General features: G+C 45.2%; 1 protein-coding gene across 1 annotated transcript in view; it reads left to right on the top strand.

The window, feature by feature from the left end:
- ITGA10 (integrin subunit alpha 10) overlaps positions 1-25,098 on the top strand; it is a 39,320-nt gene extending 14,222 nt beyond the window's left edge. The window contains exons 7-30 of the mRNA XM_077260169.1: positions 371-519; positions 7,296-7,446; positions 7,523-7,688; positions 7,850-7,923; positions 7,997-8,141; positions 8,299-8,447; positions 8,542-8,685; positions 9,827-10,030; positions 10,114-10,244; positions 10,750-10,916; positions 11,003-11,145; positions 12,013-12,123; positions 12,201-12,286; positions 16,187-16,328; positions 16,427-16,519; positions 16,584-16,660; positions 16,728-16,817; positions 16,945-17,029; positions 17,745-17,861; positions 19,459-19,545; positions 19,688-19,795; positions 21,370-21,465; positions 24,158-24,271; positions 24,483-25,098. Of these exons, the coding sequence (XP_077116284.1) occupies positions 371-519; positions 7,296-7,446; positions 7,523-7,688; positions 7,850-7,923; positions 7,997-8,141; positions 8,299-8,447; positions 8,542-8,685; positions 9,827-10,030; positions 10,114-10,244; positions 10,750-10,916; positions 11,003-11,145; positions 12,013-12,123; positions 12,201-12,286; positions 16,187-16,328; positions 16,427-16,519; positions 16,584-16,660; positions 16,728-16,817; positions 16,945-17,029; positions 17,745-17,861; positions 19,459-19,545; positions 19,688-19,795; positions 21,370-21,465; positions 24,158-24,271; positions 24,483-24,554 (2,901 nt within the window). The 3' untranslated portion in view covers positions 24,555-25,098. The remainder of the gene's footprint in view (positions 1-370; positions 520-7,295; positions 7,447-7,522; positions 7,689-7,849; positions 7,924-7,996; positions 8,142-8,298; positions 8,448-8,541; positions 8,686-9,826; positions 10,031-10,113; positions 10,245-10,749; positions 10,917-11,002; positions 11,146-12,012; positions 12,124-12,200; positions 12,287-16,186; positions 16,329-16,426; positions 16,520-16,583; positions 16,661-16,727; positions 16,818-16,944; positions 17,030-17,744; positions 17,862-19,458; positions 19,546-19,687; positions 19,796-21,369; positions 21,466-24,157; positions 24,272-24,482) is intronic.
- Positions 25,099-25,124: the final 26 nt, after the last annotated feature.

Genomic DNA, 25,124 nt, shown 5'->3' on the forward strand with positions numbered 1-25,124 from the left:
ATACGTGGCGTATTGTCTTACGCCAAGTGTGAGGCCGGCCTAAGGAGCTTGTTTCATGCTACACACCCTAGCATGCATATAGATTTTCTTTCTGCACTGCCCCTTTAAATGTGGACCCCCTAGAATAGTAAATATCACAGTATAGATGTCTACGGATTTCCATCTCCCCAAGGTCAGCGCTTCCTGTGTGGTTTCCATTCCGCCCCAGACGCTGATCGCTGCACATTAATTAGCCACACAAATCATAAACACAATTTGTGCACGAGTCATCCAAAATCTCACCCTGGGCATCGAAATCTGATCTACGGGCACAAGGGCAGAGGATGTGAGGGGATGACTACAGCTATGTCCATAGACTATTCTCTTACAGGTTGGGGTTCTGCAGTACGGAGAGATCGCAGTCCACGAATGGTCCCTGAAGGATTACGCCACCTCAAAAGAAGTGGTGGAAGCGGCAAAGAACATCAGTCGCCAGGAAGGAAGAGCGACCCGCACTGCATTTGCCATTCACAAGGCCTGGTATGTCCGAAACCAATCCAGAACCAGGATAACTGGCAACTACCCTCTATAGTGATATACTGTGCCTTGCAAAAGTATTCATACCCCGTGAACTTTTCCACATTTTTTCACTTTGACATGACATTTGTGCCCCTTCTTTGCACACTCACTCTTGCTCAGTGAGTTTAGATGGAGCCTGTGATCAGCAATTTTCACATCTTTCCACAGATTCTCACTGGGATTTAGGTATACACTATGACTGGACCATTCACATACAGGAATGTGCTTTGATGTAAACCATCCATTGTAGCTCTGGCAGGATGTTTAGGGTCACTGTCCAGCTGGAAGGTGAACCTATGCGCAGTCTTAAGTCTTTTGCAGCCTCTAGCAGGTTTTCCTCCATCATTACCCTGTATTTAGCTCCATCCATCTTCCCATCAACTCTGACCAGATTCCCTGCCACTGCTGACGAAAAGCCTCTCCATAGCATGACGCTGCCACCACCATGTGTGACAGTGGGGATGGTGTTTTCAGGGTGATGTGCATTGTTGTGTAGTTTTGCATTTAACCCAAAAAGTTCTACTTTGGTCTCATATGGCCAGAGTACCTTCTTCCACATGCTCGCTGCATCTTCTACATGGCTTTTTACAGGCTGCAAACGGGACTTCTTATGGCTTTCAAAAATGGCTTGTTCTTACACTCTTCCATAGAGGCCTAATTTGTGGAGTATACAACTTAAAAGACGGTAACACTATCAGCATTTGGTCAGTATTTTACATCAGTATTTGTAAGCCAAAACCAGGAGTGGGTGATAAATACAGAAGTGGTGACGTGTTTCTATTATACTTTCACTCCGATTGTTCCACTCCTGGTTTTGATTTACACCGACTGATATAAAATACTGACCAAACACTGAACGTGTGAACATGGTCTAATAGTTGTTCTGTGGACAGATTCTCCCTCGTGAGCTGTGGATCTCTGCAGTTCCTCTAGAGTGACCATGGGCCTTTTGGTTGCTCCTCTAGTGCTCTCCATGCCAGTTTAGGTGGATGCCATATCTTGGTAGGTTTGCAGTTGTACTCCTTCCGTTTTTGGATGATGGATTTGAACTGTGCTCTGTGGGAGGTTGAGAGCTTGGGCTATTTTTTTTTATAACCTAACCCTGCTTTACTTTTCTCCACAGCTTTATCACTGACCTGTCTAGTGTGTTCCTTGGTTTTCATGATGCTGTTTGATCCCTAATGTTCTCACACTTCTGAGGCCTTCACAGAGCAGCTGTAGTGATACTGAGAAGAAGTCACATACCGCTGGACGCAATTTTCTAATTTTGTGACTTCTGGAGGAAATTGTCACTCAAGATTTTATTAAGTGGGATTAGAGTACAGAGGGTTGAATACAAAAGCACAGCACAATTGTCAGATTTGTATTTTAAAAATACTTAATATAATAATATTATTTACTTTACACTTCACAATTACTTGGAACTTAGTGTTAATATCACAGAAAATCCCCTAGCGTGAAACGTTGAGGAAAAGTTCAGAGTATGAATACGTTTTATATATTTACAGTTGGTATAACCTGGGCATCTCCTGTATATAATTATATATGTATAGCTGGTATAACCTGAGCATCTCCTGTATATAATTATATACACTCACCGGCCACTTTATTAGGTACACCATGCTAGTAACAGGTTGGACCCCCTTTTGCCTTCAGAACTGCCTCAATTCTTCGTGGCATAGATTCAACAAGGTGCTGGAAGCATTCCTCAGAGATTTTGGTCCATATTGACATGATGGCATCACACAGTTGCCGCAGATTTGTCGGCTGCACATCCCAAAGATGCTCCATACAAGGCAGGATGGATCCATGCTTTCATGTTGTTTACGCCAAATTCTGACCCTACCATCCGAATGTCGCAGCAGAAATAGAGACTCATCAGACCAAGCAACGTTTTTCCAATCTTCTACTGTCCAATTTCGATGAGCTTGTACAAATTGTAGCCTCAGTTTCCTGTTCTTAGCTGAAAGGAGTGGTACCCGGTGTGGTCTTCTGCTGCTGTAGCCCATCTGCCTCAAAGTTCGACGCACTGTGCGTTCAGAGATGCTCTTAGGCCTACCTTGGTTGTAACGGGTGGCGATTTGAGTCACTGTTGCCTTTCTATCAGCTCGAACCAGTCTGCCCATTCTCCTCTGACCTCTGGCATCAACAAGGCATTTCCGCCCACAGAACTGCCGCTCACTGGATTTTTTTTATTTTTCGGACCATTCTCTGTAAACCCTAGAGATGGTTGTGCGTGAAAATCCCAGTAGATCAGCAGTTTCTGAAATACTCAGACCAGCCCTTCTGGCACCAACAACCATGCCACGTTCAAAGGCACTCAAATCACCTTTCTTCCCCATACTGATGCTCGGTTTGAACTGCAGGAGATTGTCTTGACCATGTCTACATGCCTAAATGCACTGAGTTGCCGCCATGTGATTGGCTGATTAGAAATTAAGTGTTAACAAGAAGTTGGACAGGTGTACCTAATAAAGTGGCCGGTGAGTGTATGTATAGCTGGTATAACCTAGGTATCTCCTGTATATAATTATATATGTACAGCTGGTATAACATGGGCATCTCCGGTATATAATTATATATATACAGCTGGTATAACCTGGGTATCTCCTGTATATAATTATATATGTACAGCTGGTATAACCTGGGTATCTCCTGTATATAATTATATATGTACAGCTGGTATAACCTGGGCATCTCCTGTATATAATTATATATATACAGCTGGTATAACCTGGGTATCTCCTGTATATAATTATATATGTACAGCTGGTATAACCTGAGCATCTCCTGTATATAATTATATATGTATAGCTGGTATAACCTGGGTATCTCCTGCATATAATTATATATGTACAGCTGGTATAACCTGGCTATCTTCTGTATATAATTATATATATACAGCTGGTATAACCTGGGTATCTCCTGTATATAATTATATATGTACAGCTGGTATAACCCGGGTATCTCCTGTAAATAATTATATATGTACAGCTGGTATAACCCGGGTATCTCCTGTATAAAATTATATATGTACAGCTGGTATAACCTGGGCATCCCCTGTATATAATTATATATGTACAGCGGGTATAACCTGGGAATCTCCTGTATATAATTATATATGCACAGCTTGTATAACCAGGGTATCTCCTGTATATAATTATATATGTACAGCTGGTATAACCTGGGTATCTCCTGTATATAATTATATATGTATAGCTGGTATAACCTGGGTATCTCCTGCATATAATTATATATGTACAGCCGGTATAACCTGGGCATCTCCTGTATATAATTATATATGTATAGCTGGTATAACCTGGGTATCTCCTGCATATAATTATATATGTACAGCTGGTATAACCTGAGCATCTCCTGTATATAATTATATATGTATAGCTGGTATAACCTGGGTATCTCCTGAATATCTATATATATAATTGTCTAAGGGTTTTTCCGTCTGTCTGTCTGTCTTTCTGTCTGTCTGTCTGTCTTTCTGTCTGTCTGTCTGTCTGTCCTGGAAATCCCACGTCTCTGATTGGTCGAGGCCGCCAGGCCTCGACCAATCAGCGACGGGCACAGCATGGCGACGATGATGTCATAATGGAAATCCCGCGTCTCTGATTGGTCGGGGCCACCAGGCCTCGACAAATCAGCGACGGGCACAGTATCGACGTAGATGTCATAATGGTTGCCATGGCGACGATGATGTCATAAAGGTTGCCTCGACCAATCAGCGACGGGCACAGTCTGCCGCGAATTCTGGAATCATCATTGTCCATATACTACGGGGACATGCATATTCTAGAATACCCGATGCGTTAGAATCGGGCCACAATCTAGTATTTATATATGTACAGCTGGTATAACCTGGGTATCTCCTGCATATAATTATATATGTACAGCTGGTATAACCTGGGTATCTCCTGCATATAATTATATATGTACAGCTGGTATAACCTGAGCATCTCCTGTATATAATTATATATGTATAGCTGGTATAACCTGGGTATCTCCTGCATATAATTATATATGTACAGCTGGTATAACCCGGGTATCTCCTGTAAATAATTATATATGTACAGCTGGTATAACCCGGGTATCTCCTGTATAAAATTATATATGTACAGCTGGTATAACCTGGGCATCCCCTGTATATAATTATATATGTACAGCGGGTATAACCTGGGAATCTCCTGTATATAATTATATATGCACAGCTTGTATAACCAGGGTATCTCCTGTATATAATTATATATGTACAGCTGGTATAACCTGGGTATCTCCTGAATATAATTATATATGTACAGCTGGTATAACCTGGGCATCCCCTGTATATAATTATATATGTACAGCTGGTATAACCTGGGGATCTCCTGTATACAGGGCCAGTTTTAGGCAATATGGCGCCTTAGGCAAAGTTTAAAATGGGGCCCCAAATGCTAACATATTGCACATCACGCAGAAGTATTTCGGTTGTATTTACGTGCACTGAGTTCAGGCGGCTAAACCAGTGTGATCGACAATATTGAAGTCATTCGACGCTTGTTTCCTGGCCTCTTGCCACCTACTGAGAAAGAATTATGGGAACCGAACAATCACTATTAGATCAATCTGTCCCCATACAGTATCATGTTATCAGAAGCACATCTGCAGCTTACACCAGGTGATGTGCTTCGGAGAACAATGATTTTTATTCCGGCATAAACAATCCAATCACTCGATGAATAGGCAGCATTTTGCTTGTTTAGTATAATTCACCCCATAGTCCTCCATTTATTATAATGTGCACCACAGTCCTCCATATTGTAAAATGCACACCCCTAGTCCTCCATATAGTATAATACACTCCTCATAGTCCTTCATATATTAAAATACACTGCTCAGCCCTCCTCATAGTATAATACACTACTCATAGGCCTTCATATATTAAAATATACTGCTCAGTCCTCTACATAGTATAATACACTCCTCATAGTGCTCCATATAGTATAATGCACTGCCATAGTCATCCATGTAGTACAATTCACTTCCCATAGTATAATGCACCCCATAGCTCTTCATAAAGTATAATGTATTTCCCATAGTCCTCAGTACAGTATAATGCAGCCCACATATAGTATAATGCAGCACCCCATAGAGCATAATGCAGTCACCCCACATAATATAATGCAACCACCCCAGAGTATAATGTAACACCCCATAGAATATAATGCAGCCCCCCTCATATAGTATAATGTAGCCCCTCATAGAGTATGATGCAATCACCGCTCATAGAATATAAGTATAATACAGACCCCCATAGAATATAATGTAGCTCTGAATAGAATATAATACAGCCCACCTCCCCATAGAATATAATGTAACCCCATCAAAGAGTATGATGCAATCCTCCCTCATAAAATCTAATACAGCCCCCCATAGAATAAAATGTAGCCCCCATAGAATATAATTCAGCCCACCTCCCAATAGTATGTAATGTAGCCCCCCATAGAATATAATGCAGCCCCCCATAGTATATAACACAGCCTCCCCCATAGAATATAATGTATAATGTATCCCCCATAGCATATAAGACAGCCACATAGTATATAACACAGCCTCCCCCATAGAATATAATATACCCCTCATAGTATATAACACAGCATCCCCCATAGAATATAATATACCCCCATAGTATATAACACAGCCTCCCTATAGAATATAATGTACCCTCATAGTATATAACACAGCCACATAGTATATAACACAGCCTCCCCATAGAATGTAATATACCCCTATAGTATATAACACAGCCTCCCCCATAGAATATAATATACCCCCAATAGTATATAACACAGCCCGCATAGTATATAGCATAGCCCGCATAGCATATAGCACAGCCCACATAGTATATAGCACAGCACGCATAGTATATAGCACAGCCCCCATAGTATATACCACAGCCTGCATAGTATACTGCACAGCCCGCATAGTATATAGCACAGCCCGCATAGTATATAGCAAAGCCTGCATAGTACATAGCACAGCCCACATAGTATATAGCACAGCCCATATCTCCCCCTCCCTCGAGAATGGCCACACAGTCCAGTACTCACTGTTATAGTAAAACAAAAAACAAAAAAAAACACACTTCTCACCTCTCCTCGTGCCCGCAATGCTCCCTGCTCCTGTCTCAGCGGCTGCACTGTCTGGCACAAAGTGAGTGTGCGATGATGTCATTGCGCACCTGCAGTGTCAGAGGCAGAGTGGGGAAGGATGGGAGAAGGAGCGTCAGCTGACGCTCTCTCCTCCATCATTGCTTTGAACTGTGCCGGCAGACGCCGGTAGAGTTCAATGCTGCGGCGAGGGAGTCGGCGCTGGCGGCAGAGGGGCCCCCTGCCTCACAGGGGCCCCATAGCGGCTGCATGATGTGCCACTAGCTTGGGGCCCCTGGGCAGCTGCCTGGTCTGCCTGCCCCTAATGCCAGCCCTGCCTGTATATAATTATATATGTACAGCTGGTATAACCCAGGTATCTCCTGTATATAATTATACATGTACAGCTGGTATAACCTGGGCATCTCCTGTATATAATTATATATGTACAGCTGGTATAACTCGGGCATTTTCTGTATATAATTATATATGTACAGCTGGTATAACCTTGGCATCTTCTGTATATAATTATATATGTACAGCTGGTATAACTTGGTCATCTCGTGTCACATGTTCTCATACACCCTCTCGTCCTTTTAGCTCTGAAGCTTTCCGTCCTGAGCGCGGGGGAAGGGAAGGTGCCAGTCGACTCCTCATCGTAGTAACAGATGGCGAATCACATGATGGTGATGAGCTGCCGCTCGCCTTGGCGGAGTGTGAGAAGCGTGACATAACCCGCTACGCTATTGCGGTACGATCAATGTGTGTTGGACCTCCACGATCAGGGTCGTGAGTTTCCACTGACTCTTCCCTCAATAACCCCTCAGGTGCTGGGCAGCTACATGAGAAAACAGCAGGACCCTGAATCCTTCATCAATGAAATTAAATACATCGCCAGCGACCCGGATGACAAGTACTTCTTCAACGTCACCGATGAGGCTGCGCTCAACGACATTGTGGATGCGCTGGGAGACAGGATTTTCAGTCTGGAAGGTGCAGTACCATTTCTATCCACCAGATGCATCATCTCTTAGTTTGTGGAATATTCTAGGGCAGGATTCTGTTGTAGGCGTACATGGGGTGCTGGGGAGCCTTTATGGGGGGATCAGATGCTCCTCAGAGTTTGACCTTCTCCTCTTGGACCTTCTCCGCAGCGACTCACGAGCTGAATGAAAGTTCTTTCGAACTAGAGATGTCTCAAGTCGGATTCTCCATTCACATCCTGGAGGTGAGGAGCAGCGTCACGGCACGACGGCTGAGATGGTATGAATACTTTACATGTGGCTGCTTGGTCTCCACAGGACGGCATCTTGTTTGGCACGGTCGGTGCTTATGACTGGGATGGAGCCGTTCTAAAGGAGACCCGAAACAGTCGGATCATGCCCCCGCGATCGGCCTTCGAGAAGGAATTTCCAGTGAAAATGAAGAAACACGCTGCCTACTTAGGTAATCTGACATTGTGCACAACTACACGTGCCTAACTGTTTACTATTGCTAAAAATGTCCATTGAAATTAATTTAGCTAAGTTGCAATACCACATATGACCTGAGCACAAGGGGGCGCTGTTTGTAAATAAAAATTGCTATATTCTCTTATCTACAGGTTACACTGTTTCTTCCATAACCTTGCGCAGCGGGAAGACAATGTATATAGCTGGGGCCCCCAGATTCAAGCACAAGGGGAAGGTCATTCTGTTTGAGATGTCCAGGACAGGTGACATAACCATCTCTCAGGCTTTAGTGGGGGAACAGGTGAGGAGTGATGTTTTTATGCTAATGTTAGTGGGTAACTCCCAGGGAGGATGCCTCTCATACATGATTCTCTCCGCCATATTTTTCCCCACAGATCGGCTCCTATTTTGGCAGTGAGGTGTGCCCAATAGACGTTAACAAGGATGGGATCACAGATGTCCTACTGGTGGCTGCCCCAATGTTCCTGGGGCACCATAATAAAGAAACAGGACGTGTTTATATCTACCGGGTGGGGCAGGTAAGGCCAAAATAAGGGGGCACACTAGATTGAGGAAGTAAAGTAAAAAATGAGGGGGCACAACAGGTAGAAGAGGTAAAGCCAAAATGAGGGGGCACACATGGTGGAGGAGGCAAAGCCAGAATTAGGAGGCGCAACAGGTGGAGGAGGTGAAGCCAAAATAATGCAGATCACCAGGTAGAGAAGGAAAAGCCAAAATAAGGGGGCACCCCTGATGAAAGAAATAAAGCGAAAATGGGGGGCGGAACAGGTGGAGGAGGTAAGGCTAAAATGAGGAGCCGCAAAAGGTGGAAGAGGTAAAGCCAAAATAAGGCGGCACACCTGGTGGAGCAGACAAACCCAAAATGAAAGGGCGCACCAGGTGGAAGAGGTAAGGCTAAAATGAGGAGGCTCAAAAGGTGGAGGAGGTAAAGCCAAAATAAGGAGGTGAACCAGGTAAAGGAAGTAAAGAAAAAAGAGAGGGCACACCACTGTAAGACTTGATCATCCCAGATATTGGTCATGGTGTCGCCTTCTTGGACTTAATCATATGGGTTACTATAAGATCAGTGTATGAAGAGTCCCTCTTAGGATTGTCCGTAGTGGTCACCTCACCCATAGGCCGGGGTCACACTAGCGTATAACACGAACGAGTGCTATGAGAGAAAACATCGCATAGCACTCGGACCAATGTTAATTTATGGGGCAGATCACATCTGCGATTATTTTCTCATGCTGAATCGGCATATGAGAACAATCACAGCATGCTGCGATTGGCACCGAGACTCGGCCGAATCTCGGCTCACTCGCACACATATAAGTCTATGGGTGCGAGTGACACAGCTCACATCACTCGGATATCATCCGAGTGCGATGCGAAATACGTTGACACCGGCAGAGGAGCAGATGGAGAAATTAGTTTTTCCGCCTCCACTGCAGCTGTGCTCTGATCCTCTCTGTGTGAGAGGCTCGGAGCACAGTAGCATGACACTCGGCTCCCGCTCACAGCAGTGCAGGAGCCAAGAGTCATTAGCATATCGCATCCGATGCTCTTGCATCTGATGCCATACGCTAATATGACCCCTGCCTCACAGGGACCCTTAGCATCCACTGGGCAGAGTATCTCACTCTTCTTCAGGTTAAGTCATTATTTCCGTCATAGGTTCTCCTAACCCAAAATGGCACATTGAACTTGGACCGCAAAGTCCAAGACTCCCGCTTCGGCTACTCCATGGCGAGCTCACCGGATCTGAACCATGATGGCTTCAACGATGTAGTAATTGGGGCACCTCTGGAGGATAACCACCGAGGGGCAGTGTATATCTACCATGGGTACCGCAACACCATCCTTCCGGCTTATAAACAGGTACAGGTTAAAAAAATAGGGCAGATGAAAATAAGTGAACCCTTGTTTAATGAGAGATAATAGGAATCCTCTTATGTCGTCAGAGAATAGACTCTGTCTCTTTCCATCACGGACTCACGTATTTTGGTCGCAGCGTGAGCGCTCAGATGGACCTGGATGGTGATGGATTGGGGGACTTAACCATCGGCAGCCAAGGAGCAGTCATCATGTTGAGGTATGGATGGGTCAGAGGTGGAGTGGCATTTTAGGGTGGTGAGTCAAAGATGGATTGGCATGTTTGGATGACAAATCAGAGATGGGTTGATATTTTTGGGTGGTTGCTTTCAGATCAGGTGGTATTTTTGGGTGGTGGGTTGGAGATAAGGTGGCATGTTTGGGTGGTGAGTCGTAGAAGGATTGTCAATTTTGGATGGTGTGTCAGAGAGGGGTTGGTATCTTTTGGTGGTGGGTTGGACATGAGGTGGGATGTTTTGGTGGTGTGTCAGAGATGGAGTGGCATTTTTGGGTGGTGGGTTGGAAATGAGGTGTTATTTTTGGGTGGTGGATCAGAGATGGGGTGGGATCTTTGAGTGGTGTGTCAAAGATGGCGAGATTTTGGCACTTAACAACAGGTTATGACTATACAAGTGGGAATTTGCCCCATGATCTCCTGACTCCTATAAAGACCCTTCAACAATGTTGTCAAATATGGATAACTATGGTTGCCTCTCCATGCCCAGGTCTCGCAGCATTGTTCGAGTGAATGCCACATTGCAGGTAACCCCAACCTCAATTAACCTTCTCCAGAAGAACTGCAAAAGACAAGGCAAGGAGTCCGTCTGCCTGAACATCACCATCTGCTTTTCTGTCAACTCCAAATCCCCTGGCAAATGGGACAGCCGATTTGGTCAGTAACTAATGGTCTTAACCAAAAACAATCGCCTGGTGACTCACCCCATAATGATTATTGGGAATCTTCTATCATTTTCGCAGGACTCCATTCCAACTTGTCTCTAGATGATCGGAAGGTCACCCCTCGTGCCGTATTTGATGATAACTTCCAAAAACTCCTAAGCAAACGAGTTCGAATGACCACGGGGAAAGTGACCTGTATGAACATTGGATTCCACGTCATTGTGAGTGTCAGGAGTGGCTGATCCGAGGATGGGGACCTAGTTGTAGGCCATATTGACCTTGGCGAGCGACTCTTCAGGAGAATTGACTTGACTCTCGGAGAATACTGGCTCTCCTTATGGAGATTCAACTGTTGTAGGGAATTATTGTATCCAAATTAGCTCTTCTATCTGTATAGTGCCACATATAGGTCTGACCCATTAAAGTCTTGTCAAACATGACTAGGGCTATTAGCCAAGCTACAAACTCACTTTTAGGCAGCAGTTTTGGGGTTCTTGACCCTCAATGAGGTGGTGGATGCTTGGGTGAGATGTAAAAAGTCATCTGTATGGATGTTCCTTGGTGGATCTACGTTCCTCAGAAAACTGATGTTATGGGAATATCTAGCAGCCCCCATTAAAATTCAAGGGTCTTCAACCAGTCTATGGGTCAAAATCATCAAATTATTGACCCCCAATACCTTTTCTTGTAGGGCACCTTTAGTGATAGGTCAACTTGATGGCTGTTCTGACCAAAGGGGTCTGAGAGACTTCAAAAGTCTCCAGAGCCACAGAATACCTGACTGAATTCATATGACATACGTGTGATGGTAGTGACTCTAGAGGGACAGGTCACCAGTTAAAGTACAGTAATCTGCTCCCTGGGTTTGGCAGAAGGTGACATTGTTGGGCCATCATGGGACAGTTTGTAGATTTAGAGGTTTTTCTCGTCTCTTTGGTATTTGGTTCTCAGCTTTGACATATCTTTGGGGTAGCCTTGCTGGAAGCTTCCACTTGGCTTTGTGCTGCACTGTCAACTACAACTCCTGAAGAGTTCCCCTTTAAATTGTCCAATCATCATTATATACCAACTCCTATTCTCTTGCTCAGGATACTGTCGACTATCTGAGACCCATTAGTGTCCACCTCCGCTTCAACCTGAGCGACACAGAGTCTAGTCCTGTTCTTGACGACCGCTGTCCTACTTCTGTGAAAAAATTGGTGAGCTCTATTACCTAGAACTTTCCCTGAGGCAAACCTAAAATATTCTCTAAGTTCTTCTTTCCCTTTTTCTTTAGGTTCCGTTCTTCAAGGACTGCGGTGATGATAACGAGTGTATCACCGACTTGTCCCTCCGAGCTCATATGGACATCAATGGCACCCGGTGAGCCACTGCCTGATAACACCAGGTTCTGGGGACACCAGGGTTTTGGTTTCTAGTGTGTTTGGTGTACAAGGGATTGATTGGAGAGTGAATATATATACTCCTTAGAAATTTAACTTTATTGAAAATTGTTAAAAAACACTTAAGAAATTTGATGCAAAATTGGGTAATATAAAGAATAGATCTTAAACATGGTATACCTAAAGATTGCTGATATGGATGGATATCTTGTACCCAGGTGTCCTACCAGAAAATGTAGATGTGTCCCAGGCAAAACCCAAACGCCTGCAAGTCAAAACACCTAAGGCTGATACTGCCTTGCCGCGGAGGTTGGCACCTTGGATGAACGAAAATGCACCCCTGCTCAACGATGGCTGTCCCTAACTGTATCTATCCCACCCTGTGCTGCAACCCCTTGCAAAAATTATGGAGTCACTGGCCTTGGAGGATATTCATTCAGTTGTTTAATTTTGTAGAAAAAAAGCAGATCACAGACATAGCACAAAACTAAAATCATTTCAAATGGCAACTATCTGGCTTTAAGAAACACTAAAAGAATTCAAGAACAAAAAATATGGTGGTCAGTAATGGTTAATTTTTTTAACCAAGCATAGGGGAAAATTTATGGAGTCACTAAATTCTGCGGAAAAAATATGGAATCATGAAAAACAAACAAAAAAATACTCCAACGCATCACTAGTATTTTGTTGCACCACCTCAGGCTTTTATAACAGCTTGCAGTCTCTGAGGCATGGACTTAATGAGTGTCAAACAGTACTCTTCATCAATCTGGCTCCAACTTTCTCTGATTGCTGTTGCCAGATCAGCTTTGCAGGTTGGAGCCTTGTCATGGACCTTTTTCTTCAACTTCCACCAAAGATTATCAATTGGATTGAGATCCGGACTATTTGCAGGCCATGACATTGACCTTATGTGTCTTTTTTCAAGGAATGTTTTCACAGTTTTTGCTCTATGGCAGGATGCATTATCATCTTGAAAAAATGATTTCATCATCTCCAAACATCCTTTCAATTGATGGGATAAGAAAAGTGTCCAAAATATCAACATAAACTTGTGCATTTATTGAAGATGTAATGACAGCCATCTCCCCAGTGCCTTTACCTGACATGCAGCCCCATATCATCAATCACTGTGGAAATTTGCATGTTCTCTTCAGGCAGTCATCTTTATAAATCTCATTGGAAGGGCACCAAACAAAAGTTCCAGCATCATCACCTTGCCCAATGCAGATTCGCGATTCGTCACTGAATATGACTTTCATCCAGTCATCCACAGTCCACGATTGCTTTTCCGTAGCCCATTGTAACCTTGTTTTTTTTGTTTAGGTGTTAGGCTGTGTGCACACGTTCTGGATTTTTCGCTATAAAAAAAACGCATCCATTAAGCATCCTATTAATAGAATACATTCCGCATTTTTTGTGGACATGCTGCGTTTTTTTCCACGGCGGAATCGCATTCCGGAAAAATGCTGCATGTTCAATCTTTGTGCGGAATCGCGGGGATTCCTCCCACATAGGAATGCATTGATCCGCTTACTTTCCGCATGTGTCTATGCGCACCATGCGAGAAGTAAGCGGATCATGTGCGGTTGGTACCCAGGGTGGAGGAGAGGAGACTCTCCTCCAGGCCCTGGGAACCATATAATTGTTAAAAAAAAGAATTAAAATAAAAAATCGTGATATTCTCACCTTCCAGCGTCCCCGGAAGTCTTCCTGCTCCTCGCGATGCTCGCGTTCCCAAGGATGCTTTGCGGCAATAACCTGTGATGACGTGCGGTCTCTCGAGCCCGCTACGTCATCTGAGGTCATTGCCGCAATGCATTATTGGGACCGGAGCATCGCGAGGAGCGGGAAGACTGCCGGGGACGCCGGAAGGTGAGAATATCACAATTTTTTATTTTTTTTTAATTATTTTTAACATTAGATCTTTTTACTATTTATGCTGCATAGGCAGCATCAATAGTAAAAAGTTGGTCACACTTGTCAAACACTATGTTTGACAAGTGTGACCAACCTGTCAATCAGTTTTCCAAGCGATGCTACAGATCGCTTGGAAAACGCTAGCATTCTGCAAGCTAATTACGCTTGTAAAACGCTAGTGTTTAGCGGGAAAACGCATGCCAATTCCGCATGCGTTTTTCCCGCGGCAGGGAGTTCCGGAATTGCTGCGGAAATTTCTGCGGCAATTCCGGACGTGTGCACATAGCCTTAATGATGGCTTTCATTTAGCTTTTCTGTATGTAATTCCCATTTCCTTTAGGCAGTTTCTTACAGTTCATTCACAGACGTTGACTCCAGTTTCCACCCATTCCTTCCTCATTTTTTTTGTTGTGCATTTCCCGTTTTGGAGACATATTGCTTTAAGTTTCTGGTTTTGACGCTTTGATGTCTTCCTTGGTCTACCAGTATGTTTGCCTTTAACAACCTTCCCATGTTGTTTGTATTTGGTCCAGATTTTAGACCCAGATGACTGTGAACAGCCAACATCTTTTGCAATGTTGCGTGATGATTTACCCTCTTTTAAGAGTTTGATAATAGTGTCCTTTTTTTCAATTGACATCTCTCGTGTTGGAGCCATGATTCATGTCAGTCCACTTGGTGCAACAGTTCTCCAAGGTGTGATCACTCCTTGTTAGATGCAGACTAACGAGCAGATCTAATTTGATGCAGGTGTTATTTTTGGGTATGAAAATTTTCAGGGTGATTCAATAATTTTTTCCTCAGAATTGAGTGACTCCATAATTTTTCCCCTATGATTGGTTAAAAAGTAACCATTAATGACTACCACATTTTTTGTTCTTGATTTCTTTTAGTGTTTCTTAAATCCAGAAAGTTGCCATTTGAAATGACTTTAGTTTTGTGCCATGTCTGTGATCTGCTTTTTTTCTACAAAATTAAACAACTGAATTAACATCCTCCAAGGCCGGTGATTACATAATTGTTGCCAGGGGTTGTAGTTATACAATAAATGACAGCGAAAACAGATACAGGAGTATGCTTAAAGGACATAATAATAATAATTTTATTTCTATAGTGCCAACATATTCCGTAGCACTTTACATTTACATAGAGGGAACTTGTACAGACAAAAGACATTGCAGCATAACAATAATCACATAAATCAACAGATACCAAGAGGAATGCGGGTCCTGCTCGCAAGCTTACAAACTATGACATAGATATATTGATGTCTGGGAGCCCAGATTAATGTAGATAACTTATCATTAGTTCTATGTGCCTCTAGATGTCCATGCCTCAATGCGTTTCCACATGGTGTTGGTCCATCAGGAGGCTTGATATGACACAATAGACAGATAGGATTCACATGCCCATTTGAATATGTCAGGACATCATGATTATGGGAGGTAAATATCCCTCCAAATCAGGGATTAAGGCGAAGCTTACGCTCATGTATCACAATACCCTCAACTCCCAATGGGTCTTCCTGTCCCAAGATAATAGGTGTGCATGCGTCAGGAGGAGGGAAGAGACTTCCTTCAAACACAAGAGGTTGCGTTGCGCAATCCTGCTCATATGCACATGCGCTGTCATATTTTGGCACATTACCAAATCGGTGCGTTCCACGCTGTAGCGCTATTGCGGTTATAGTGACGTAGCTTATAATTTGGTTTACGCTATACAGTCCGTGCAAGTGTGTGCGCGCCAGCGTGGAACGCTTGAAGTGGTGTGCATATCGCCTATGTATAAAGTGATGCCTGCATCAGAGTGTAAGAATATACGTCTTCAATACGAAGAACTGACCATGCCTGTATCTACATATATGATATTTTATTGCATATTTTCAATACACCAAGGTTATGGTTCTGATCACCATTTTCCATGGCTGTAACCTTCTACTACATATCTTCTCCGACTCCAGGGATGAACCAACAATAATCCGGAGAGATCGGAGGAAGGTGTCTGTGGAGATCGAGCTGGAGAACCGCAGGGAGAACTCCTACAACACCAGCCTGAAGGTTTGGTTCTCCAGAAACCTCCTGTTCTCCAGTGTCTACACTAAGGTAAGCGGAGTCCACCCTAAACCTGCCGGCTACCTTGGGGTGTAATACAATTATGCAATACCATGGTGAAGACAACATTTTTCTTTCACCCGTTTTAGGGTGATGCTCAGGGTAAGGTGGAGTGCACCTCACTTTCATCCAACACCCGCTCCTGCAGCGTCAGCTATCCCGTCCTCAGATCCATGGCCACGGTAAGATTTGGGGTCACCATGGGGAGTGTCAGCAATGCAAGATGTGACCCCTCTCCCCCTGTAGGCGGCATTCATCTTGGAGTTGGAGTACAGCTGTACCAGTCTACTAAACAGGGTGCAGATTAGGCTCTCGGCCAATAGGTAAGGGGGCTCTCCACAGGGGCCATACCGGAGCGGGCAGTAAACTGACCCTTCTCTTCTCCGCCAGTGACAACACTGAACTGGGCGAGACTCTTCACGACAACCTAGTCCAGCTCACCGCTCACATCCGATACCTCCCCGAGCTGTTCATCCACAGGTGAGGAGTGCTAGAGGGCCAAGTGACCTAAAGAACTTCTACTCCACTCATCAACACAGCTGCATTCACAATGCTGCCATACTCCAGGTGCTTTGAAGCTGACGCCTGACATTGATTCTGTTTGCAGCGAGTCCAGTCTGAATCGCTATGAGGTCCAACCAGTCCTGTTACCTACCCAGGAGCCCGGCCCAGAGTTCATAACGAAATTCAAGGTAATGAGAGGGAACAGACCCAGCCGGTGATTACACCTGGGCACAACAGTACATTACAGTGCTCAAATAATAGCCCAGCCCCTCCACTAGATTGATAGGACCCTGCAGGGAGGAGGCCGCATATTGTGGTGTGACCCCACTGTAGTTACCCCGCTGAAAAACACAATTTTTACTGGTTTGGGAGGGGAAAGTTATCAACTCAGACCCCTAAATTAATGCAGACCTGAAACCACACCGCTAAAGCAAGGCAGACCCCAGACCAATCCCCTAAAGTAATGCTGACCCCAGACCAAAGCACTAAAGCATTGCAGACCACAGACCAGATACCTAAACTAATGCAGAACCCAGATCCCCAACGTAATACCGATCCATTCTAAATATTGGGACTTCAGATCCTATGTCATAAAATAATGCAGACTCCAGATCAGAACCACACCTATACTAACAATCCCTGAGGAAGAAGAAAGTGGAAGAAAAATGTCCACAAATGAAAGAAGGAACACGAAGTGTGCAGAGAGCCCCGATCATAACATGGAGTGTGAGCCTACTCTAAGAATGTATGTACAGCCTTCCCCTTTAGTAACACGGTGTACAGGGTCTCCATTAATAACACGGTGTACAGGGTCCCCTTTAATAATGCGGTGTACAGGGTCCTGATTAATAACACGGTGTATAAGGTCCCCATTCATCCCGTAAGTCTCTCTTGTACCCACAGGTCCAGTATGTTGACTGTTACCCTCTGTTCAACGTGTCAGTTCACATCAACATGCCGGCCATGGGCTACGGGGGTCTGTACTTCATGTCGGTGTCCAGGATCATATCTGCTGATAATGTAAGAGGGAATGGTGATGTCAGACGAGGGCCAGTGATGTCAGACAAGGTGGTGGTGATGTCAGACAGGCGGCAGTGATGTCAGACAGGGGGGCGGTGATGTCAGACAAGGTGGTGGTGATGTCAGACAGGGGGCAGTGATGTCAGACAGGGCGGCAGTGATGTCAGACAGGGGGGCGGTGATGTCAGGCAGGGGGAGGTGATAGTGTGAGGAAGGGACAGGGCGGTAGTCATGGCTGAGAGTATTTGCGTTAGCAGTTAGCGCTCCCTGACCTCCCATCACGTGCACAAACTGTCCAAAGCTCTGCATACCTGTGGCTCCATCACCTGCACTGTCAGGGCCCTCTGTACATTTCTGGAGGCTTCCTTGGTCCGGTTTTTCAAAAAATGAGCCACAGTCCAAGTCAACTTTCAAATAAGCAACTTTACTGATCTTCGTACACAGCACATCTATATTTGTTCCAACATCAGCATCAGTTTTCATATCAGGCAACTCTTCCACTGTCCCTGTCCTTCTCTGTGTCACTAAGCTCGGTGAACTTCAGCATCCTCCTTGTGCAGACTTACTCCATTTAGGGACTTACTCGACCGATTCGCTCTGGTCCTGAGGGCAGCCCACGCAATAAGCTGCCACATGGTGAGTGACCTGCCCGAACTGCTTAGTCTTCCCTAGCAACTGGAGTTCCTACTAAAGCTGCACTGCTAGCACAGTTGCCGATACTAATTCTCATGATGTCCTGGCCACCAATACTAGAGGGATGGGCCTTGTTCTTATCAACGTTGCATGGCATGTTGTTGCACGGGGCTAGCCAGCCCAACCGAGCTGCACGGGCGACGTGGCCCCACTAAACACCTCTATCAGGGAATCATCCCTCTAAATCCACCCCTCCTATATTTCACTATTTACTATACTATCTTCCATTCTTTATAATGCCCCATCTAGTGGCTAGAAATGGGTACTATCCTTTCCCTAATAACAGGTTCACAACACAACTATTACGTACATTACACTACATACAATATTCACAGTATCAATCCAAAGGAAGGAAGTGGAATATTGACGATCCCGTACACTCCTTACAATGTCAGACGGGGTGCAGTGATGTCAGATGGGGGAGAGATGATGTCAAACGGTGGGACCATCATGTCAGACAGGAGGCTGTGATGTCAGACGGGGGGCCGATGATGTCAGACGGGAAGGCGGTGATGTCAGACGGGGCAGTGATGTCAGACGAGGGGCGAAGTCAGACAGCGAGGCAGTGATGTCAGACAGGGAGGCTATATTGTCAGATGGGCGGTGAAGTCAGACGGGGGGTGGTGATGTCAGACAGAGGGGCGATGATGTCATGGGAGAACATTATGAGGAGGGGGCAGAGGTGACCGATCTCCGCTCTGTCACACAGGTGATCTGCATGGTGTCCAATATGACCAGATCCAGAAACGATGTCAGACAGTGATGTCAAACGGGGTGGTGGTGATGATATCAAACGGGACCAATGATGTCAGACGGGGCGGTGAAGTTAGACGGGGGTGATGATGTCATGGGAGAACATTATGGGAAGGGGGCAGAGGTGACCAATCTCCGCTCTGTCACACAGGTGATCTGCATGGTGTCCAATATGACCAGAACCAGAAACGCCATGGTGCCGTTCCACCCTGAAGACCTAGCCCATACCAGCATACTGGTGAGCCAGAGCCCTACACAGCCCCCAGTAGCACAGAGTGTTTCAGGAGTAGTGTGCTGGGGGCAGTCTTAATAATGACAGATGATTGGGGGGGTCGGCAGTAATGATTAAGGTCTTCATTTCTCCGCACACCAAACAATAGAACTGCAGTAACAGCTGGTGCCAGACCATCACCTGCCGCATCCCGGTACTGGAGAAGAACACCGACCTCTCCATCCTGAGGGTCATCCACAACCACTTCTTCTCCAACGTAAGAGCGCGATAGTCTGCAGTGTCACTAATCACTATGTATCTGTCAAGGGGTAGAGGAGCGATGTTCTGCAGAGAGGTCAGTGGTGTAATCTGCAGAATATATCACTATGTATCTGTCAGGAGGTGGAGGAGCAATGTTCTGCAGAGAGGTCAGAGGTGTAATAATCAGCAGGATATATCACTATGTTTCAGGAGGTGGAGGAGCGATGTTCTGCAAAGAGGTCAGTGGTGTAATAATCTGCAGGATATATCACTATCTGTCAGGAGGTGGAGGAGCGATGTTCTGCAGAGAGGTCAGTGGTATAATAATCTGCAGGATATATCACTATGTATCCGTCAGGAGGTGGAGGAGCGATGTTCTGCAGAGAGGTCAGTGGTGTAATAATCTGCAGGATATATCACTATGTATCTGTCAGGAGGTGGAGGAGCGATGTTCTGCAGAGAGGACAGTGGTGTAATAATCTGCAGGATATATCACTATGTATCCGTCAGGAGGTGGAGGAGCGATGTTCTGCAGAGAGGTCAGTGGTGTAATAATCTGCAGGATATATCACTATGTATCTGTCAGGAGGTGGAGGAGCGATGTTCTGCAGAGAGGTCGGTGGTGTAATAATCTGCAGGATATATCACTATGTATCTGTCAGGAGGTGGAGGAGTGATGTTCTGCAGAGGTCAGTGGTGTAATAATCTGCAGGATATATCACTATGTATCTGTCAGGAGGCGGAGGAGCGATGTTCTGCAGAGAGGTTAGTGGTGTAATAATCTGCAGGATATATCACTATGTATCTGTCAGGAAGTGGAGGAGCAATGTTCTGCAGAGAGGTCGGTGGTGTAATAATCTGCAGGATATATCACTATGTATCTGTCAGGAGGTGGAGGAGCAATGTTCTGCAGAGAGGTCGGTGGTGTGGTAGTCTGCAGGGCCGGAGTCGCTGTCCTTAACAAGCCACCCATTGTGCTGCCGGATGTGATGACCTCACGTCTCCAAGGATGGAACAGGATTTCACTGTCGATCAATGGCGACGTAGGAGATTGGGGCAGTGATGGCGCCCGCTCCTCATCATAAGGGCTCATTTCCACTTGCGAGGAAAACGGACGAGTGCAATCCGATAAAAAAATTGCACTCGGACCAATGTTATTCAATAGGTGTCTTTTCATTTGCGATTTTTTTCTCAGCCAAAATTGCAGCATGCTGCGATTTGCTGTGAGTCTCGGACGAGACTCGCCAATGCAAGTCAATGGGTGCAAGAAAAAAAACGCATGGAATACGGACCATCCGTATTCTGTCCGTTATTTACGGATACCTTACTATTCTGTGGCATAGAACACTGTAAATGGTCCTGTAAATGACTGTATGAAAATAGTTGCAGAGAAAAAAAACGGATGTCATACAGATGGTGCGATTAATAAAATCGCATTTAACTCGCATGACAAACGCGTACTATTCATCCCTTTTTTTCGGTCCAGATTATGGACCGTTTTCTTCTCGCAAGTGGAAATGAGCCCTTAATGTAACCACAGGCATGCTTGGGTTTGTAGTTCAATCTGGTGACTTGTGTCTTCTTCTACAGGCAAAGTTTCGGTCAGTGAAAGTGATCAGCGAGTTCTTCCTGGATATTAAAGAAGATGGAGTCCTATTTACTGATGGTGCAAAACACAGGGCAGAGGTAACTGAGCAGGGGTGGGGGGAAGGCAGGCTGAAGCTGCAGGCCGGTAAAACCCCAAACGTCACTTCATTAGTGTCTCCACTTCAAAAATTATCCATTATACTTGCAGCCACCACTAGGGGGAGCTCCACTTATGCAGAGATACATGATCAAATTCTTCCTGCAGTCAGCAATAGGGCACTAGGGGGAGCTCTCTATATACAGAGATACATGATAAGATTCTGTCTGCAGCCACCACTAGGGGGAGCTCCCTATATACAGAGATACATGATAAGATTCTGTCTGCAGCCACCACTAGGGGGAGCTCCCTGTATACAGATACATGATAAGATTCTATCAGCAGCCACCACTAGGGGGAGCTCCCTGTATACAGATATACATGATAAGATCCTGTCTGCAGCCACCACTAAGAGGAGCTCCCTATATACAGAGATACATGATAAGATTCTGTCTGCAGCCAACACTAGGGGGAGCTCCCTGTATACAGAGATACATGATAAGATTCTGTCTGCAGCCACCATTAGGGGGAGCTCCCTGTATACAGAGATACATAAGATTCTGTCTGCAGCCACCACTAGGGGGAGCTCTCTATATACAGAGATACATGATAAGGTTCTGTCTGCAGCCACCACTAGGGGGAGCTCTCTATATACAGAGATACATGATAAGGTTCTGTCTGCAGCCACCATTAGGGGGAGCTCTCTATATACAGAGATACATGATAAGGTTCTGTCTGCAGCCACCATTAGGGGGAGCTCTCTATATACAGAGATACATGATAAGATTCTGTCTGTAGCCACCATTAGGGGGAGCTCTCTATATACAGAGATACATGATAAGATTCTGTCTACAGCCACCACTAGGGGGAGCTCTCTATATACAGAGATACATGATAAGATTCTGTCTGCTGCCACCACTAGGGGGAGCTCCCTGTATAGAGATACATGATAAGATTCTGTCTGCATCCACCACTAGGGGGAGCTCCCTGTATAGAGATACATGATAAGAATCTGTCTGCTGCCACCACTAGGGGGAGCTCCCTGTATACAGAGATACATGATAAGATTCTGTCTGCAGCCACCACTAGGGGGAGCTCCCTGTATACAGAGATACATAATAAGATTCTGTCTGCAGCCACCACTAGGGGGAGCTCCCTGTATACAGAGAGACAGAGACATCATAAGATTTAGTCAGCAGCCACTACAGACAGACAGAATCTTATCATGTATCTCTGTATACAGGGAGCTCCCCCTAGTGGTGGCTGCAGACAGAATCTTATTAGTGATGAGGGAATATACTCTGTTATGATCTGGTGGCCTAGGAGCAGCATGGGGAACACTCTGGAGAAGGTGGTACCTGTACTGACCGCAGACCCTGAACTTTAACACCGCAACTAGAAGTAGCCGTGGAATGTACCTAACACTCCCTAGACATCTCGACATAGCCGGAGGACTAAATACCCCTAGAGATAGAAAAGGGAAAACTATCTTGCCTCAGAGAAAATCCCCAAAGGATAGACAGCCCCCCATAAATATTGACTGTGAGAGGAGAGGGAAATAACATACGCAGACTGAAATCAGGATTTAGCAAAGGAGGCCACTCTAGCTAAATAGAACGGTCAGTATTAAAACACTAGAAAATATCCACCACAGAAAATACAAAGTCTCCACATCTAACTAAAGATATGGAGGGTATATCTGCATCTCCAGAGATACCAGCTTGGCTGAACAAATCCTTATGTAGACCAAGCTGGACAAGACAAAAACATGGAAAAGAACTGAACAATAAGGCCACAGCATGTGGACTGCAAAAAACAAAGCCAGAACTTATCTTTCTTGAAATGAACAGTAGGGTTGAGCGACTCTGACTTTTTGAAAAGTCGAGGATCGGCCAGAACACGAAACCACCCTATGCACGTCAATGGGGATCTCTCTCTCTCCTAAGACCTATGTCATCACTCTGCCCACGCTCATTCATTGGCTGAAAAAATGGCGCTAAACGCGTCATACGAAACGCGACTTTGACGCCAAGATCGCGTACCGCATGGCCAACCCCACACAGGGATCGGATCGGGTTTCATTTGACGCCGACTTTGCCAAAAGTCGGCGACTTATGAAAATGAACGATCCGTTTCGCTCAACCCTAATGAACAGCAAAGCAGGAGAGACCAGGAAGGGATGTGAATCCTCCAGGAACAATGGGCAACTGGCACTGACTAAAGGGTCAAGCAAGACTAATCCAAAGACAGCAGCGCTACCACTTATAACCACTGGAGGGAGCCCAAGAGCAGAATTCACAACATTACTCGTTACTCGAGATTTCTCGAGCATGCTCGGGTGTCTTCTGAGTATTTTTTAGTGCTCGGATATTTAGTTTTTCTTGCTGCAGCTGAATGATTTTCATCTGTTAGCCAGCATAAGTACATGTGGGGGTTGCCTGGCTGCTAGGGAATCCCCACATGAACTTATGCTGGCTAACAGATGTAAATCATTCAGCTGCAGCAAGAAAAACTAAATCTCCGAGCACTAAAAAATACTCGGAGGACCCCCGAGCATGCTCGAGAAACGAGTATATTCATTCATCACTAGTTATCATGCATCTCTGTATACAGGGAGCTCCCCCTAGGTGGTGGCTGCAGACAGATATGCACAGATATACTGTATTGTAGATGTAACTGTTGACCTCTTTTCAGAGCATTTTGGAATTGCTGCAGCCTGTTCTCCTCCCGCTGTCCCTGTGGATCCTAATTGGAAGTGTTATTGGGGGTCTTCTCCTCCTGGCACTGATCATCTTTATCCTATGGAAGGTAAAAAATCCTTTTCCAATGTAGATAATTGAGGTCCAGATCACTGGATCAGCAGCACCATCTAGTGGTGAAGTGGTAAGCTGCATGATAATCGCCATCAAGTGGCTGGTGTGTGACAATTTACAGTTTGCCAGTGGTAATTGCTGATGGGCCTTCTAGTGGCCGGCTAGAGTACTGCAGAATTACATTTTTTTTCCTTTTTTTCCTGTAGTTGGGATTTTTCTCCAGGAAGATGCAGGGTGAGGAGGAGAAGGAAGAAGCTGCCGCTAAGGAAGAGCAATGATCTGTAGGGGCCACGCGGCAGAGAAACGGATTTATCCACCATTTTCTGTTGTCAGAGACATTGATACCTGGTGTTTGTGGGCAGTAATCTGACGATCCCCCTACCCATCCCCCGTGCCCAGGACACTGAACTAACACTGATGAGACTCAATGTGAAGCCATCCGCCGACCGGTGAACGACTCTCAGGATTATAATGGGGGACTCCGGGGGGACTGGAGGGAAAGGGGACATTTAATATAAAACCTGAAAGATCTAATTATGGGAAGGAAATAACTCGCTCCGCTGAGGGTAGTAGTGTGATCCCCTAGTTTTCTTTTTGCAGAAAGCATATAAAACACAGTTAATAGCTGGAATCCATCAGCAGGCAGGTTAGTTGCCATTTCTGCACCTTCTTGTGCTTTGTGCCTGTGACCACCAGGATCTGAAGGTACATCACTAAGATGGCAACTGCTGGAAGTGGAGTCAGATCAGGCAACTTGCTGATGGTTTCCACCCACGCCTGAACTGGGGAATACACAGGAAATAAAGATGTACATTTCCTGCCCGCTTGTGCGCTCTACTGCATGGATA

Source organism: Ranitomeya variabilis, chromosome 1, assembly GCF_051348905.1.
Source record: "Ranitomeya variabilis isolate aRanVar5 chromosome 1, aRanVar5.hap1, whole genome shotgun sequence".
In the NCBI taxonomy this organism is placed as follows: Eukaryota; Metazoa; Chordata; class Amphibia; order Anura; family Dendrobatidae; genus Ranitomeya; species Ranitomeya variabilis.